General features: G+C 38.7%; 4 protein-coding genes across 5 annotated transcripts; 1 reads left to right on the forward strand and 3 right to left on the reverse strand.

Moving 5' to 3' along the window:
• The first annotated feature begins 832 nt into the window (after window positions 1–832).
• Window positions 833–1,310, forward strand: LOC117126825 (putative F-box protein At3g21120). The gene is made up of 2 exons (XM_033275951.1): window positions 833–932; window positions 982–1,310. Exons 1-2 carry the CDS (start codon window positions 833–835, stop codon window positions 1,308–1,310), a joined length of 429 nt encoding a protein of 142 aa, XP_033131842.1.
• A 673-nt stretch (window positions 1,311–1,983) lies between these two features.
• Window positions 1,984–5,785, reverse strand: LOC103828759 (putative E3 ubiquitin-protein ligase XBAT35). Its single transcript, XM_033274432.1, has 9 exons — window positions 4,978–5,785; window positions 4,775–4,889; window positions 4,485–4,565; window positions 4,162–4,235; window positions 3,995–4,086; window positions 3,827–3,905; window positions 3,612–3,717; window positions 3,216–3,301; window positions 1,984–3,115 (listed from the first exon to the last, which is right to left on the reverse strand). Exons 1-9 carry the CDS (start codon window positions 5,077–5,079, stop codon window positions 2,780–2,782), a joined length of 1,071 nt encoding a protein of 356 aa, XP_033130323.1. The 5' UTR covers window positions 5,080–5,785; the 3' UTR covers window positions 1,984–2,779.
• On the reverse strand, window positions 5,719–13,363 carry LOC103828885 (PH, RCC1 and FYVE domains-containing protein 1). Of its 2 annotated transcripts, none has more exons than XM_018653117.2 (9): window positions 10,182–13,363; window positions 9,647–9,733; window positions 9,479–9,568; window positions 9,313–9,399; window positions 9,116–9,214; window positions 6,842–8,899; window positions 6,623–6,769; window positions 6,174–6,550; window positions 5,719–6,101 (listed from the first exon to the last, which is right to left on the reverse strand). In XM_018653117.2, the coding sequence occupies exons 1-9, from the start codon at window positions 10,227–10,229 to the stop codon at window positions 5,909–5,911; spliced, it is 3,186 nt and encodes a 1,061-aa protein (XP_018508633.2). In that variant the 5' UTR covers window positions 10,230–13,363; the 3' UTR covers window positions 5,719–5,908. The 2 variants fall into 2 exon arrangements, with proteins under 2 accessions (XP_018508633.2, XP_033130322.1); XM_033274431.1 differs by having other exon boundaries at window positions 5,719–6,112.
• Window positions 13,364–15,205: 1,842 nt separating this feature from the next.
• LOC117126467 lies at window positions 15,206–16,298 on the reverse strand. Its single transcript, XM_033274433.1, has 2 exons — window positions 15,765–16,298; window positions 15,206–15,697 (listed from the first exon to the last, which is right to left on the reverse strand). The coding sequence occupies exons 1-2, from the start codon at window positions 15,870–15,872 to the stop codon at window positions 15,293–15,295; spliced, it is 513 nt and encodes a 170-aa protein (XP_033130324.1). The 5' UTR covers window positions 15,873–16,298; the 3' UTR covers window positions 15,206–15,292.

Below are 16,298 nucleotides of genomic sequence, written 5' to 3' on the forward strand. Positions count from 1 at the left end.
TTCTCCCTAGTCTCATCAGTAATAAGTAGCATGATCTCAGACCAAACATTAGTGAAAGAGTTGCATAAGATACCTTTGACAATGTATTCCCAAACCTGAGCAGTATAAGAGCACTCAAAGAACAGATGGTCTCTCGATTCGGTAGCAGTTTTGCATAGCAAACAGGTTGTATCAATTCCCAGGCTCCATTTTGCAACCCTATCTAATGTCGACAAACGATCTAGAGAGTCCACAACCAAGCTATGAATGCAAACTTGGGTGTAGTTTGTGAAAACCAAATGCCCCTAGCCCAATTGCAATGAGTTTTTGTCTCTCTCAACAATTCCCAAGTTTCATGAGACGAGAACTTCTGCTTATACCCTGACTTCCTTCTCCAAAGGCTAATATCTTCTTTCTCTGTATTTAGATTTCTCTCAACAACACTCAGCTATGTTTCTATCTCATTTAGCAACCCCCTACGATGTCTTCTTCTCCTCCGAGTGTTTAATACTGCATCTTCTACTGTTGCATACTTTCTCACCCACGTATCAATGATGCCATGATCACCTAGCAAATCTGAAAGCACACCCTAGGTATTCGAGAGATATACAACTAGGGATTATGTCTTTTCTCACTTGTTGCTTGGGTTAAAGTAGTTAGTTATTAAATCACAGTCTCTATGGATTGGGAAAACCTTCCAGGGGAGATGATAGAGGATATTTCTCATGGGTTCCAGCTAAATCTCTGTCACGATTTCAATCAATATCGAAACATTGGCAGGCTCTACTGAAATCTGAGAGCTTTGCTAAGAAACAATGCTAATAATGCGCCAGATGAAGATCCTCTTAGTATCATGTTGATTGATTACAGGGTATTCTTAGTGAAAATCAATCTCCATGATGCTTCTCCATCTGTTAAGGTAGCATATCAATTCAACCTTAAAGACCCTGATTGTAATTTTTCACAAGTCGCCGCTATACGTAAGGTGTTTCACTGTGACAGATTATTGCTATGCACCACAAAGGACAAGAGACTTGTGGTTTGGAATCCATGTTCAGGGGATTAAACCCAGAGATAGGTACAAGAAACACGACTACTATGCTCTCGGTTACAACAACAAGAAGCAGTACAAAGTCTTGAGGTTGGATAGTCAGAAGATTCTACCAATCAAGAATAAGTATGAGATTTATGACTTCACCTCTGATTCTTGGAGAGTTCTTGGTGTGACTACTGATTGGTTTTTAGCAAAATATCGTCGTGGCGGCATATCTTTCAAGGGAAATACTTATTGGGTTGCTACATGGAGTCATACTGATTTCTTAAAGTTTTGATTTTACAACAGAGATGTTTCAAAGTCTATCGCTTCCTCATCCCTTTTCGCATAGTATAGCTGCTTTATCTGTGGTTGGAGAAAATAAACTTTGTCTGTTAGGCACTTCATGCTTTTATTATCCAACAAGAGATGTACATGTATCAGAGACAACTTCTTGGGTGGGAAAATAGTCTCGGATCACTCGTGTCGTGGAGCGAGTTGCTAACAGTGAAAGACCATAGCGAGGTTAATCTCAATGGGTTGAGTTTCTTAGCCGACGAGCAGAGCAAAACTTTAGTGTATTGTAACCAGTCCTCGAAGAACAACAAGATCATACACATTGTGAGAGGAGATACATTCGTAAACGTGGATCCTCTTGATCGAAGCTCTACAATCAGACCATCATCATCTTCCTCACTTCTTCTGAATTATGTTCCAAGTTTGGTCCAAATAAAACAAGGAAAGAACAAAGTATTGATGAGAAACATCCCACATCGGAAATATATGAATTAATCTACTACTATATAAAGGGTTAGGGCCAATCCACTAATTACCAATTGGTTTTGAGTTGGAAGCCCATAATAAATCCGAATCTAACATGGTATCAGAGCCAAATTCTAATAAATTAAAACCCCTAATTAATATTAACCTATTGATGAGAAACATTGAGTTGGAAATAAACTCGAATCTCATTCTTGTAATTGTTTTTTATTAGGGAACTTGGGTCTAAGAAACCCTTCCATATGATATAATAAGATGTTTTACTCTTTTTTTAATACACAAAAGAGGGTATGGATTTTGGTTGAGCAATAAATAAAAAAACATTTTCAAAGGTTTTCAAATGAAGGAGAGATCTATCCCATACATGTTGTAGTTCAGACACGGTACACCTTCATAACCTGATGGATGTTGGCACGACAGATAAACTTTGCCTGTTAGGCACTTCACGCATATATTATTCATCAAGAGATTTACATGTATCAGAGACAATTTGTTGGGTGGGAAATAGTCTCGATCAGTTATGTCGTGGAGCTAGTTGCTAACAGTGAAAGACCATAGCGAGGTTAATCTCAATGGGTTGAGTTTCTTAGCCGACGAGCAGAGCAAAACTTTAGTGTATGTCTTCCTCGAAGAACAACAAGATCGTACACATTGTGAGAGGAGATACATACGTAAAGGTGGATCCTCTTGATCGAAGCTCTACAATCAGACCATCATCGTCTTCCTCACTTCTGAATTATGTTCCAAGTTTGGTCCAAATAAAACAAGGAAAGAGCAAAGCATGTGATTTGTAACTTGTCTTTTCATTCTTGTAATTGTTTTTTATTAGGGAACTTAGGTCTATACCTTCCATATGATATAATAAGATGTTTTACTCTTTTTAATACACAAAAGAGGGGTAGGGATTTTGGTTGAGCAATAAATAAAAAAAAAACGTTTTCAAAGGTTTTCAAATGAAGGAGAGATCTGTCCCATACATGTTGTAGTTCAGACACGGTACACCTTCGTAACCTGATGGATGTTGGCCCGACAGATCGGACATTCCGATGCATGGGATTTGATCTGGGTCAAGCAAGACATGCACCCTGCGACATGTCCACACGGGACACAAATCCCATCAGATGGCGCATCCATACATATCAAGCACTGTCCAGAGCTCCCTCCGTCTTTTTTATTTCCACCACCACCTGAAGCTGATGGAGTAGTTGAACCGCTTAATGGATAATTCATTGGGCCTTCCTCTATCGCTTCTGTATCATAATCTGCCAATGGAGGAGCAGATGGTAGTACTGTCTGGACAACGACCGGGGGACGACGCACTGGCTGTATATTTTGATTTTCATGAGAGTTTTCATTATATAAAACAAAGAAGGAAGAAACGAAACAATTCAATGGCTGGCTGTTTGTTGTTTTTGACATTTACCTGTGGGATTCCTTTGCATGCATCACAAAACCACTTCAGCTGTTGCCTGCCCTCTTCTATAGAAGATGCGAGTTTCAGACTTTTTTCTGTTAAAAAAAAAGAGAAGAAAAAACTCACATGTTTTGAATTCACAAAAACAGAGTTTTAATAATTCAAGAGCAGATAATAAAACAGAGACACTTTCTTAGCAAGCTGTCAATTTTTCTTTTGATACAAACTAAGAATAGTTGTCAGCAACTTGTTGTTCAAAAAAAAAAAAGTTGCAGCATATAATTTACTCCCAACTACTTGAGGCCTACGCCTCCACGCAGATTCAGGATAAAATTCAATCAACATGCACAAAACTTAGAGGTTTGCATGTAAACAACAATATAAATTAACATGCTGGGATGTTACTTTTGTTATCATTATCAACAATCGTCACTGAAGTATTAGGGTGCATCTCCTCTGGTTCTTTTAAGTGTGGATTCCTCAAAGCCATCACCACCCGTGGCTGTGCATCCTGATGACATCATACCAGTTTCATTAACCAGATAAACCAAAATATGCATGAGTTGAGCACATTACATCTTGTTCTCTGAATTGTTATTATATAATGATCATCGTAGTACCTTCAGACTAGCATACACAACCAGCTCAAATTTGTAAGGTTTAGGGTAAATTGAGCTAGTTGGTATGATGACAACCCATCTGCAAATCAAAGAAGATTCATATATAGTCTTCTGCATAAAGTCGAAATCCTTAGAAAAGGGTTAAGTTCGACGAGTGAGAGTACTCACACTCTTCTTGAAAGAAGCTGAGGAGCAAATACACCAAGAAGAGCAGGACCGTAAAATTCACGCATCCAACCAGAGAACACGCATATGTGATTCTTCAGAACAATCATATCCTTCAAAAGTTAGTTATAAGGAATGAAAAAGAAGAATAAGGTATTACAAAAACATACCTCAATGGCACGTACGACCTTGGTGTACTTATAGTATCTAGCTTGTTGAAGTGGTGTCTGACAATCATAATTTTCTGCCGAGAGAAAAAAGAGATTATTACATATGAGATGAGATAAAGATCAGTATACCTAACGTAGACACCAAAGTCACATTCAGTTAAGTAGAAAGCATCCAATTTAGTAAGGATTTTTATAATTTTTTTTTTTACAAATTTAGGACTACTGTATATAAATCATTTCTTAAAATTTGGGGTCCATACGCGAATGTCTCACTTGCCTATGTTTAGGACCGCCTTTGGTAGTAAGAGAGGAGAAACACTTACCACCATTTGAAAGAAGTAATTTAACAGTCTTCTCGAGACCTCTTCTTGCAGCATGGTACAGAGGAGTCGCGTCACGGGGAGCTGATATCGACAAGAAGAATCAAAGACATGACCAAATTAGCTGAAATACATTACAGAACTCAAACTTGTCTCTCTGATCGTAAGCATCGATCTCTCTAATATTGAATTAGCTACTGAAGCTCAGTTACTTTCTCACTTGAAACAAGAAAGATGTAATAGTCAAATTTAAGAAAAGTCATTCTTTAATAAAAAAAGAATCTTAAAAATACCAGGAGGATGGGCATTAACATTGGCGCCCAGCTCGATCAAAGTTTGGGCGACATCATATAGCTTAGACTTCTTGCAAGCCAAGATCAAAGGCGTGTTTCCTTCTTTATCCATCCACTGCGATGATATCGAAACACATGTAAATCAAAACACGACTAGTGTCCTGTAAAAACCCTTAAATTCAGAGAAATATAAAAGGAGAAACCTCGAGGTTTGCACCCTCTAGACAAAGAGCTCGAATCCCTTCTACGTTGCCGGACCTCACATGGTTAAACATTAATTTCTCTTTCGATTGCATTTGTCCCATCTTTCTCGTCGACCAGAGAAAATGTTTTGTTTATGTTTACTTCCTTAGCAAATAAGAGTTCTGAGATGGCCTGGTCAAATTCAGACCAAGAAGACTTCACTCTGAAAAGTCAAAACAACTCCCTATATTTTAGAAACTTTCAAACCTTTTTGTACGTTGATTATGTTTGTTATCACTAAACTCTGACAGAAGGTTCGATTTCGTGGTAAATTACGAATGTTAAACACATTTCATTTTCCGGGCTTACATCAGCTCTTGCTCTAATCTCTGAATCTAGGTCAATTTTTGAGATATGAATTTTAATTTTTCTAAAAGACGCGTAAAACACATCAATTTTTTTTCTAAAAGACGCGTAAAACACTAGAATTTTCGGCTCCCAAACTCCCAACTGAATACATCCGGCCTCTTACGTTCGTTCTGTTGATTTTGAATCTTACTATATAGTATTCTATCAGATATTTTATTTTAATCATTGACTTCGAGAAACTTGAATGAAAGAATATTATAAAACTAAACGGTCTCTCTTTAAATATTTGGTTTTCATTACACAATATCCTATAACATAACCGTTTTATGTTTTTTCCTACTCATGGTGATACAATCCAAATTAAAAGAAGTCTCCAAAGATAATCAAGCAAGTTGTAAAAACTATATGATCCTAGATATTAAAATCCTATTTCCAAAACTATTCATATCTTTGCATAAGGCAATACAAGTTACCAACATTCCGTTTCAGAATTTTTAAGAAACAACCTCAGATATACTTCATTTTGTATCTATAACTGGTACATGTGAAAAAAAGAAACACAACCGTAACTTACACACATGGTTAATCTGCTTCTGCCTCATTGTCCTTCTCAGAGACTGATGGATCAGACGGTGGTTCAGATGGTGGTGGAGGAGCGATAGATGAATCAGAAGCCACTGGACTTGATGATGAATTTGGACTATACCACTTGAGCAACCTATCTTTGTTTTTAGTCCACCAATCTTCTGCTTGATGTTCGTCAAATCTCTTTTTACTACAAAACAAAAAGTTTTCAGACATGATTTATAAAATCCATACATAACACAAGTAAATTCATGTATGTTACCTGAATCTAACTCGTCGGAAGATCTTGTTTCCATTCACATCTACCGCAAAAGTCACGTATACGCCAGGTTCAAACTGTTCTTTACTTTCCTTTCCACCTGTTTTTGATGACGATGAAGAAGAAGATTCTGTTGGTACTGGCTTTGATGAATTCGATGTATCGGATATACTTGAGTTCGATGATACTTGTTCATCAATCTTTTGATCTTGTGTGTTTCCAGTAGGAGATGTTTCTTGTTGATCAAGTATCGAAGTTGTAAGTAAAGATGTTTCTGTTACTTCGTTTGCATTTAGATAAGCTTCAGCTTGAGAATTAATGGAATCAAAAGCTTCACTCTCTGATACTTCAGGTGGTAATTTCTCCTTCAACCCTTTCAACTAAAAATAGATAAAAACAGTTATAATAAGATATGTTGCAAGAAAAAAGTTTACAAATATTATGAACCAAACCTGTTCTGCAACAGATTTTAGGGCTTCTGTTGCTGATTTATGTTTAGAAGATTGCTTAGCAGCTAATTCAAAGGCTTCTTTAGCTGCTTTTTGAAATCTTTGTATCTCAGTTCCTTGATTATTGCATTTCTGTTTCAAATTCTTAACCTAAAAGTTGAAGGCATATGAGTTAGCTTCATTATAACATAATTGGTAACATGGAACAAGAAATAAAGATACCTGACTCTGTAGTTTTGTCATTTCTTGGTTCATAACTTCATTAGTCTTCTTTAAACTATCAATAACGCTCCTTGAAAATCCAGAAGTCCGTGGAGGGCTCGATCTTCTTGCGTAAGGAGAGGAGGATCTTACAGGTAAAGGCGATGAGGACCTTGCAGGTGGAGGAGATGCCACTGGTCCAGCTAGTAGACGAGCTGGAACAGCAGCAGGAGCAACAGGTTTTAAAGCGTTCTGAATTGCGGTTAGTGAAGTAGGGAATGCAATATCTTTAAGTTGTTGGAGAGAAGGAACTTGCGAGGCACGGACACTAGAAGCATCAGGTCTAACTCCAAGCCTTGACGTCTTGCCTGATTCTGTATTATTTCCCGTCAAGAGGACTTTAGATGACCTAGTTGTTCCTTTATCTATTCTTACCGAACCATCCATTGATCGTCCAGGGGTTGCAACATTAGTTCTATTTCCATTAGATATATAGCCAGATTCAGCGGCTTTAAGTTTGCTGTAACACGCATCGCACACACGGTGTGGTTTCCCTGGTGTTGGAGCCAATGCTGCTTTCAAAGCCTTCTTTGAACTACAAGCATGACAATGGACTAAACCACAATTATAACAGTTATGTCTCTTACGAGTAAACCCGAAAGCTTGGCGACATCCGGAGCAGATTGACTGATCTGCTCCGGATACCCATTTATGAATACATATACTTGATGTGAAGTTTGAGCCGCAAGATAAGCTCTTCACATGCCGGTCTCTCAAGGCTTCAACTAAAGTTGGTGTTCTTCTATCATCTGTATCACCATGTCCTAATCTTCCATTAGCACCTTTCCCCCATGTGAAGACTTCACTTCTTGATGTCAAAACCGCCACATGGTGATCCCCACAAGCTATTTCTTCGACAAATTCTCCGACTAATCGGTCTTGCACCAAGCAAGGTAACTTACCATCAGAGATTGAGTTACCTAGCTGACCATGTGAAGTCCCACCCATTGTGAAAACATGTCCTGAGGTTGTGAGTGCGACGGTAAATGTATGCCCACAAGCGATCTGGTGAAAGTTGTAGTCAATAAGTGAAGAGACACACGTGGGGAGCAAGTAAGTCTCTTTGTTCCCATGCCCTAACCTGTTTTTGTCACCATCACCCCAAGTAAACAACTTCCTGGATGACATACTTGTACCGGTCTGTCCCATAACCTCGACGATAGCCACGGTATGCCAAATGTTACAAGCAACTTTCACCGTTTTCAAACCGTTTAAAGACTGTACTTCCTTAGGACACGAAACGCTTTCTCTGTTTCCATGTCCTAAAACGCCAAACGCACCATCACCAAACGTGAATAGCTTCCCGTTTGCAGTGGCCAAAGCCGAATGCCAAGTGCCACACGCAACTGACAGCACCTGAAGACCTTCTAAAGGACCAGAGACTCTTTTTGGTATCCAATGGCTAATATCACTACCATGTCCTAAAAGCCCAACATTATGGATTCCATCTCCCCACGAAAACAAGTCTCCAGAGGTTGATACAACACAAGTGTGGTACTCACCACAAGCAACAAAGTCTATGTTGGTTAGAGCAAGAAACTCAACTAGTTTCGGACGACTAATGTCGACTTGAATACCATGTCCAAGCCTACCTCCAGCTTCTTCTCCCCAAGTAAACACTTCTCCTTGTCTTGTCACAAGCGCAACGTGCCTTACACCGCAAACAATCTGGTGAACATCAAGAACTACGTTTGATTCCAAGGGTCTTGGAGTTAAGACATCTGTTTTCACTGTCTCTTTGGTAACTGTGCCATCTGGTAGTATCCCATCGCTCCATACCTCACCCCAAACGTAAACATCACCTAATGATTCGATATCATCTGGACCAGAACCTCCACTTGAACAACTTGGTGTGCTTGAGACACTGATCCGAAAACCATCAGTACTTGGTCTTAACATGTTTCCACGTTCATATCCAACATCTGAGCCTAGATCAATTGATGTTCTACCTCGTGGTATATTGTTTGGAAAAACGTCTATTGATTGACGACCAGTGGAGAAGTAGTCACTGTCGTTTATCTGAGAAATAATACAATTAAGTCATATGAATTAAACTTTAGTTGTACGTAAGTATAAACCTGGTGCATATATAATATGGTCAAAGTTTGAGGGAAAACATTTTAAAAGGCTTTTTTTTTCTACGTTAGGTAACAAAAAAAAACATTCACACTTAAACCAGGGTATCTAGAAACGTTGGATAATATGAGAGAAGTATAAAAGTTAAAGCCAGCAAACCTCAGGTATCTCACTTCTTGCGCGTCTATTACGACTTCTTTCAATTAAATACTTAAGGCCAGCAAACCAAATCTCTGTCTCAGCTTTGTCTTTACAGATCTGCCAAAAAGAAGAAGAAGAAGAAGGAAATACATATGTGACTTTCAATTTTATAATCCAAGTTGAAGAAAGCTAATTAAAGTGGTCTCTTTACTAACCAAATCAAGCGACCTTTCTCTGTTATTGAATAAAAGTGAAAACGATAAGTGGTCTTTCTCTGGACGTAAAAATCTCTTAAAGACAGGCTGCTCATAAGAACTTGTTAGTAACACACAAGAGGCTGCTTTTATTTATTAAAAGATTAAATAACTAGGTTAAACTCACAGTTCTTTGTCCAGGGACAACTCGAGAAACTTCAGATAACTTCAAACCTTTTTCTTCTCCATGCGAAAACCAAATCAACGTTTTTTCATCCTATCATCAACGTTAATATAGTTAGTATAATCCATTAGAAAACGAAAACATTGCATGTATTTGTTTGAAGTAGTATACCGGTGATAGCCTGAATGCACGGAATTTAGGTTTCCCTTTTCGACTGTACTTGACTAATTGAGTTCCCTTTTTCAAAACGATAAGTGCCTATAACAATGTTAATGGAAACGTGAATTATAAAGAGAGTGATTAACTGGCCTAGAAGAAAAACAAATGCAAACTTAATGGGAGGTCTAATAATCGTAATTTGTCGGCTGAATCTTCATATACCAGGTAGAATTATCGGTTTTTAGAGTTGTCGATTTAATAATTCTCATAATTTGTAACAGAACAAAATATCAATGTTAAAAATAGAGGAACATTTTAGAAATTAACAACATGGTACCTTTATTACAGAAAAACAGATAACAAAACTCCTCCCCTTTCAAAAAAAAGAAGGTTTTCTTCATCGTACACAAAAATAACAAACATATCACATATGTAACAATGTCTGTGATGTAACAGTAATGTTTACAGAAAAAAAGAGTTAAAAGAAAAACAGTAATGTTTCGAACGGAACAGGGGAAAAAAGAAAGGAAGAAAGTAAGAAACAAACCTGGTCGATGTCACGCTCGTGATAGACATAACTAGCAGGATCTGCCATTCCATCTGAGAAATCCGAAAGAAGAACGTCGGATAAACTCAAGAAGCATCAAGTGTTGTAATTCACCTGTCTTCATAGATGCATCTGTCTTTAACTCTCATCCAATTCTCTTTACACTATCAAAAACTTATCAGAATATATTTGAACAATTTTAGTCTGAAATATTGGTATGAGGAAATGCGAGAATGGTTTAATGGAAAGATAATGTTCTTTTGGGGGAAGATCGCCATTTTAGGAATGTTTGAAGCTACCATACAATTCGCCTCAGACTTTGGCGCTTTTCCCTTCTCTCTTACCACGTTTCTCTGCTTTTTATTTTAATTCTTTTACAAAAAATTATGATTTAAATTTATCTTAAAATAGGCATTTTAATCAAGGGTTGTTAACGTTACTTGACGCTGTGAGAATGAAGTACTTGTTTAACTGTAAGAATTAGACCAATTGAATTTGACATCATAGAATGTAGTAGTTTGCAAGTAAGAATAAGACCAATTGAATTTGACATCATAGAAGTAGTTTTTTTTTTTTTTTGGTAAAATGTTAAATATTATACCAGATTTTAAGTTTTTGACAGAAGTTACAAGAACACTAGCAGCAGAGATGCAAAAATTAAACTAAACAGAGAGAACCTAAGCAACAAACAATAACCAAGCTGAATTAAGACTAGACTAATCAAATGAACAAACGTTAATGAAGCAGTGAAGAACCAGAGGACTAGGTGTGAACAGTATGAACATCCAGTTGCCACGAGATACCAGAGAGAAAGGCGCCCTCATACCTTGTTGCAGCCGGCTCCTACAGCTTCCGAAATATCCACAAGCCAATACCTGTCCAAAGAATTACAACTCAAACCGGCTTACTCACCCAAAAGGCTCAAAACCGGCAGCACGAGGAGGATCACACAACCGACGATGCCGTCGTTCGAGAAAGAGAACTAAAGATTGCTGCCTCCAGCTATCAAGCCCGGGACCGTGTACACCCGTTGAACCCGAAAGCCCATATAGAGCAGTGAGACCGGTCGAGAACCCACCTCCGGAGAATAACCACCAAGCAAGCAAGAAGGCTGAAAGCCCAACTAACGTTTGTTCATCGTCAAAGACCCATCCGCTTCCAGAAACAGTCACGAAGCACCAACGTTCATAGGAGAAAGAGACAGAGCAACGGAGGGCCACAACGCCAGTACCCAAAAATTTTGGGAAGAAACCACAACAACTCGCGCTGAAGCAGAAACTCACGGACGCGCTGTCACCGGTGACAACCACAAGAACAGGAAGAACTCCCACTAGCAGAGCCACCACACGCCTACCACAGGAGACCACCAGAGGAACCCAAAACAGAGGAAAAGAGATCTGAGATCCACGAATCCCAAACCCCTAGCCCTACTCGAGACACAACTCCATAACAGCCACGCATCATGTGACGAAGGAGACGACCTCAAGAGGAGCTAACCGACGCCTCACGCACCACTGCCTCGAAGAACTCCACCGCAGAGATTTGAAAACCCTCCAAACAGCAAGGTCGGAACAAAACTGGAGAAGGGCATGACGACCAGGAAGCCGTCCTCTAGCAACACCGACGACGCCAAACACAACCCAAATCTGCTCCGGACTTGCCACATCTGAATTGGAGGACCACCGAAGAGAACTACCTCCGCCGTAAATTGAAACAAGCGAAGACCACAGAGAGATTAACAAGGAGAAACAGAGGAGAAGGAAAACAACAGGGGCTCCGGCAACCGCCAAAAGGACGCGGCGGCACCGGAGAAACAGTTAACAATGAAGGTGAAACCCTAGAGAAAAGTTAGAGAGTTTCGAGAGGAGAGAGAGCGCCTTTTTCTCTTTAAATAGAAGTAGTTTGCAAGTCGCAGGATGCAACATGCTGTTAAACGTCTGGTTTAGAAAAAACATGCACTTAAACGTAGGTAATCAAATACTTTTAAAAGGGAAGAAGTTCTATAAAATCTACTTAAACAAAGTTGTTGGACTATCTAACTATTTATTATTTTTTGGTCCAACAATTATTTACTCTAACTATACACAATTACTACTTTAATTATACAATATCTGTTTTATACACCATGAAACTGGGTTTCGTTTTTGAGACTTTGAGATTTATATTACTCTAAACCAAATCTATACAATGATTTTCATGATTTAGTCTAACCATTCCTCTATAACAAAACAATTTTTATTCTAGGCCATCACTTTGTTTACGTATCTCATCATCTTCGTTCGGTAGCGAGTAGAAAAACTCTAGCCGACGGAAACATCGTCGAGTCGAGGCTTCTGGGTTTCCGAAGAATCCAGACCTTACTTAGCACTTCTTAATCTTCCCTATGATTACAACGCGTTGGAGCTGTCAATTAGTGGTGACATATGAAGATTCTAAATTAGTGACCAGACGTACGACGTCTATTTGCAGAGGGACATCAGGTTCAATGGCGGAGGTCTTTAAAGGTGTTTTAACGTCTCCTTAGTTTCATTCTCGGATCATTTTCGTTCGGTCGGTTGATTTGTGATTGGTTGGATAGCAGATTTATATAAAATTTACGGCTGTTTGATGAATCGAGTTGAGCTAAAGAACTTTAGTTGTTAATGTAGTTGCCTTAGTAGATAATTCTGGTTTTGATTATTAGTATATAGAGACTGATCGTTAGATACCACTACAAGAAAACAGCGGCATACCGAGGGAAAAAATTGTCGGTATGTCGTCGGAATAACAGTATTCCGACGACATACCGACGAAACAATCCCTCGGAAAAAACTCCTCGGAAATTCATTATTCCTCGGAAATCCCTTGAAAATTTCCGACGGAATTCCGAGGAAACGAATTTCCGAGGAAACGAATTTCCGAGGAAACTCTGAGGACCACCAGTTCGTCGGAAAAGTCCTCGGAATATACTGAGGGAGGACTTCCTCGGAATATTTCGATGGACTTTCCGATGGTCCAATCCTCGGAAGTTCCGACGAAACGTTCCTCGGAATTTTCATCGGGAATTTCCGAAGAACGTGGCCCTCGGAAAATTCCGAGGAACGTGGCCCTCGGTATATTCCGACGACTTATTCCGAGGAAATGTTCGTCGGAAATTTCCGAGGGTGCATTTCCTCGGAATTTTGAAAAAAGATAATTTAAAAAAAAAAATAATTTTTTTTAAAAAAATAAAATTTTTGAAATTTAAATTCGAAAATATAAAATTAAAAATAAAATTGAAAACATATTAGATAATATTCAAAGTTGTACAAATAAAAATAAAACATTCCGAGTTTTTGAAAAAAAAAAAAAAAAACTACGGATCTTGAATGTTCGGGAACACCTCGTTCGGGTACATCCTCTTCATCATCTCCATCATTTGCTCGTTCAGCCTCTTATGTGTCTCATAGCCCGCCTGTTGAGCTGCCATCTGGGTCTCCAACGCAGATATGCGATCATCCTTGTCCTTCAACTGAGCCGTAAGTACTTCTGGATCAACATAGGGCGGTGGTGCAGAAGAAGGAGCAGCCGACCGGGAGCGACGGCCCAAACCGACCAAACGTCCCTTCTTCTTTGGAACCGACTGAAATATTAAATAGCCAAATTTAAATAATATAAAAAGATGATAAAATAAAAATCAAGAAATAAATGAATTGAACTTTAAAAAAAGGAACTTACCGATTCAACGATTTCGTTGATTCGAACCCGGGACAAGTTGGTCGAAGCCGTCGAATCGTCATAATCGGTTTGAAGCTGAGACACTTCGTCTAGCACCTGAGTTTGGACCAGGCTGACCACGTCCCTCACAAGACCATCATCAATCTGGCTGGTCTTCTTGTTGGTATACACCCTTTTCATTAGGGCGAGATCATCAACCGGCTCGCCCTCATTTTCTTCTGCCTTGAAAAAAACATAAATTAAACAAACATTAGAAATTTGAAGAAATGCACAAAAAAATAAAATTCTGAAACTTAAATAATTGAAGAAAAAGCGATTGAACTTATCATGCGATCCCCCAGAGTGGCAATAGATTGAGCATCCAAGTTATGCTTGTAGATGCCCTTCCCTTTACGGTCGCTTCTGCGGTTGTTGGAGTTGGTGGAAGAAGTTTCTTTCGTCTCTTCCTTATCCCAATGCGCACACAACTCCTTCCAGACCGTGTCTTTCATCGACTTTGGGACCTTTTAATTAAAAAAAAAAAGAAAATAGTTAAATATATTAAAAAATTGTTTAATAAATTAAAAACTACCTTGTTTATTTTCCACTTCTTCTTCCACTCGTACATCTGCTTCCCATAGTTGTCCATAACTTTATGGACGAAGTGGTGATAGATAGAGAGCGTATCATCGGAATTCCAGTTGAATTCTTGCTGAAAAAAAAAACACAATTAGTAGAAAATTTATATTAAAGATTAAAAATATAAGTAAAAAATTAGAATACTTACCGCAAACTGACGAAACCACAGATGCTGCTTCTTGGTAGGGAAGTCAGTGAAAGTCGGATGTCCCTTGTCGAGGGCCGAGTACATCATACGGTGGATCCATGCGCTGATCCCGTTCCCGGATCGGTTGAACCTAATAAAAAGAACAAATTATTAATAATGAATCAAATTTTAATGATAAAAAATAAAAGTTTAATTACCATGTTTGACCCCGTCCATGTGGATACGGAGTGAGATAGGGAAGATGGTCACGACCAGGCTGTCGTACCAACTCCGCAACACTCATCACTCCCGGAGGACCCGGAGGAGCAGGAGCGGGTGCAGCAGCGGGAGCGGGAGCAGCAGGAGCGGCTAATGGAGAGGGAGATGTATTGTAGGAGCTGTGGGGCGAAACGGAATCCTGAATATGGCTGGACGAACCCCGAGACTGGCTCCCCGTACCACCCCGGCTACGACGCTGTCGAGGCCGGGTCTGATCATCATTAGACATATAAATTAAAAAAACATATTTAAAAATTAGTTCTAATAATTTTAATTAAAAAAAATAGTTTAAATAAAAAATAGTTTAAAAATTATAACAAAACTGTAACATTTAAAAATTTATTAGTAAAATTATAAATTAATACACATGATGATGAATCCTTCTGAATAATTAACATTTAATTACCTGATCGACCTGAGAAGCAAGAATGAAAGGATCATAATATTGCAGCTTTCGCCTCGAATTTACTGATGTAACACCAAATGCATCTGTTATCACACCTCGATCTGGAGTGTTGTCGTGCCAATCACAATAGAAAACAGTACAGCGCAATCCAACCATGCCCAAATACTTGATTTCCAAAATCTCATGTATATGTTCGTAGTATACATCATCTCCTGATGCAGAACAAACGCCAGCATCATAAGTCGTACTTGAACGTCTCCTCTTCTGAGTTGTGAATGCATATCCTCGAGTACAAAATCTCGGATATGACTTCACAACAAAGTTTGGTCCAACGACCATCTCGCGTATCCAATCGTCAAATGTTTCACCTCTGGCCAAACCAGCAGACACCTATCAATAAATGTGAATTAGTATAAATATGTGATAAATGATATTTTAATTTGTTTAAAGCACTCACATAAGTAAACATCCATCCAGCAAATTTTCTCTGCTTCATTTCTTCTAGTTCGTCCTCTGTGGCGTATCTATATTCGAACCGCTTTTCTGTCATGAAAATCCTGTACATATGATGACAATAATGTAATTAATTAAGATTTAAATTTCAACTTGTTAAAATAAAAATTTGTAAGCTAATTTATTTACCTCTCATATTGAAGAACATCTTCGCAGTTGGGAACAAATATGTTTGCAAATGACTGTGCTCCTGCTCAGTAAGTCGACGGTCCTTTGGTTTTCTGCTAAGTCGTCCAACGTCTGTGAAAATGTCTGGAACCGTAACATGATATGTTGTCTGTTCGGCTCTATCATCATGCCGAGCAGGTCTTCTGTTTTTGGTCTGAACTTCTACTAGAAAGCAGTACTCGGCAAAGTTTGAAGTTTCTTCATTGATCATCTGTGCGACTATAGAACCTTGCACCCTACTTAAATTTTTCACCATCTTCTTCAAATGGAACATATACCGCTCATACAGATACATCCATCTATACTGCAC

This window comes from Brassica rapa, chromosome A07 (assembly GCF_000309985.2).
Source record: "Brassica rapa cultivar Chiifu-401-42 chromosome A07, CAAS_Brap_v3.01, whole genome shotgun sequence".
Lineage (NCBI taxonomy): Eukaryota > Viridiplantae > Streptophyta > Magnoliopsida > Brassicales > Brassicaceae > Brassica > Brassica rapa.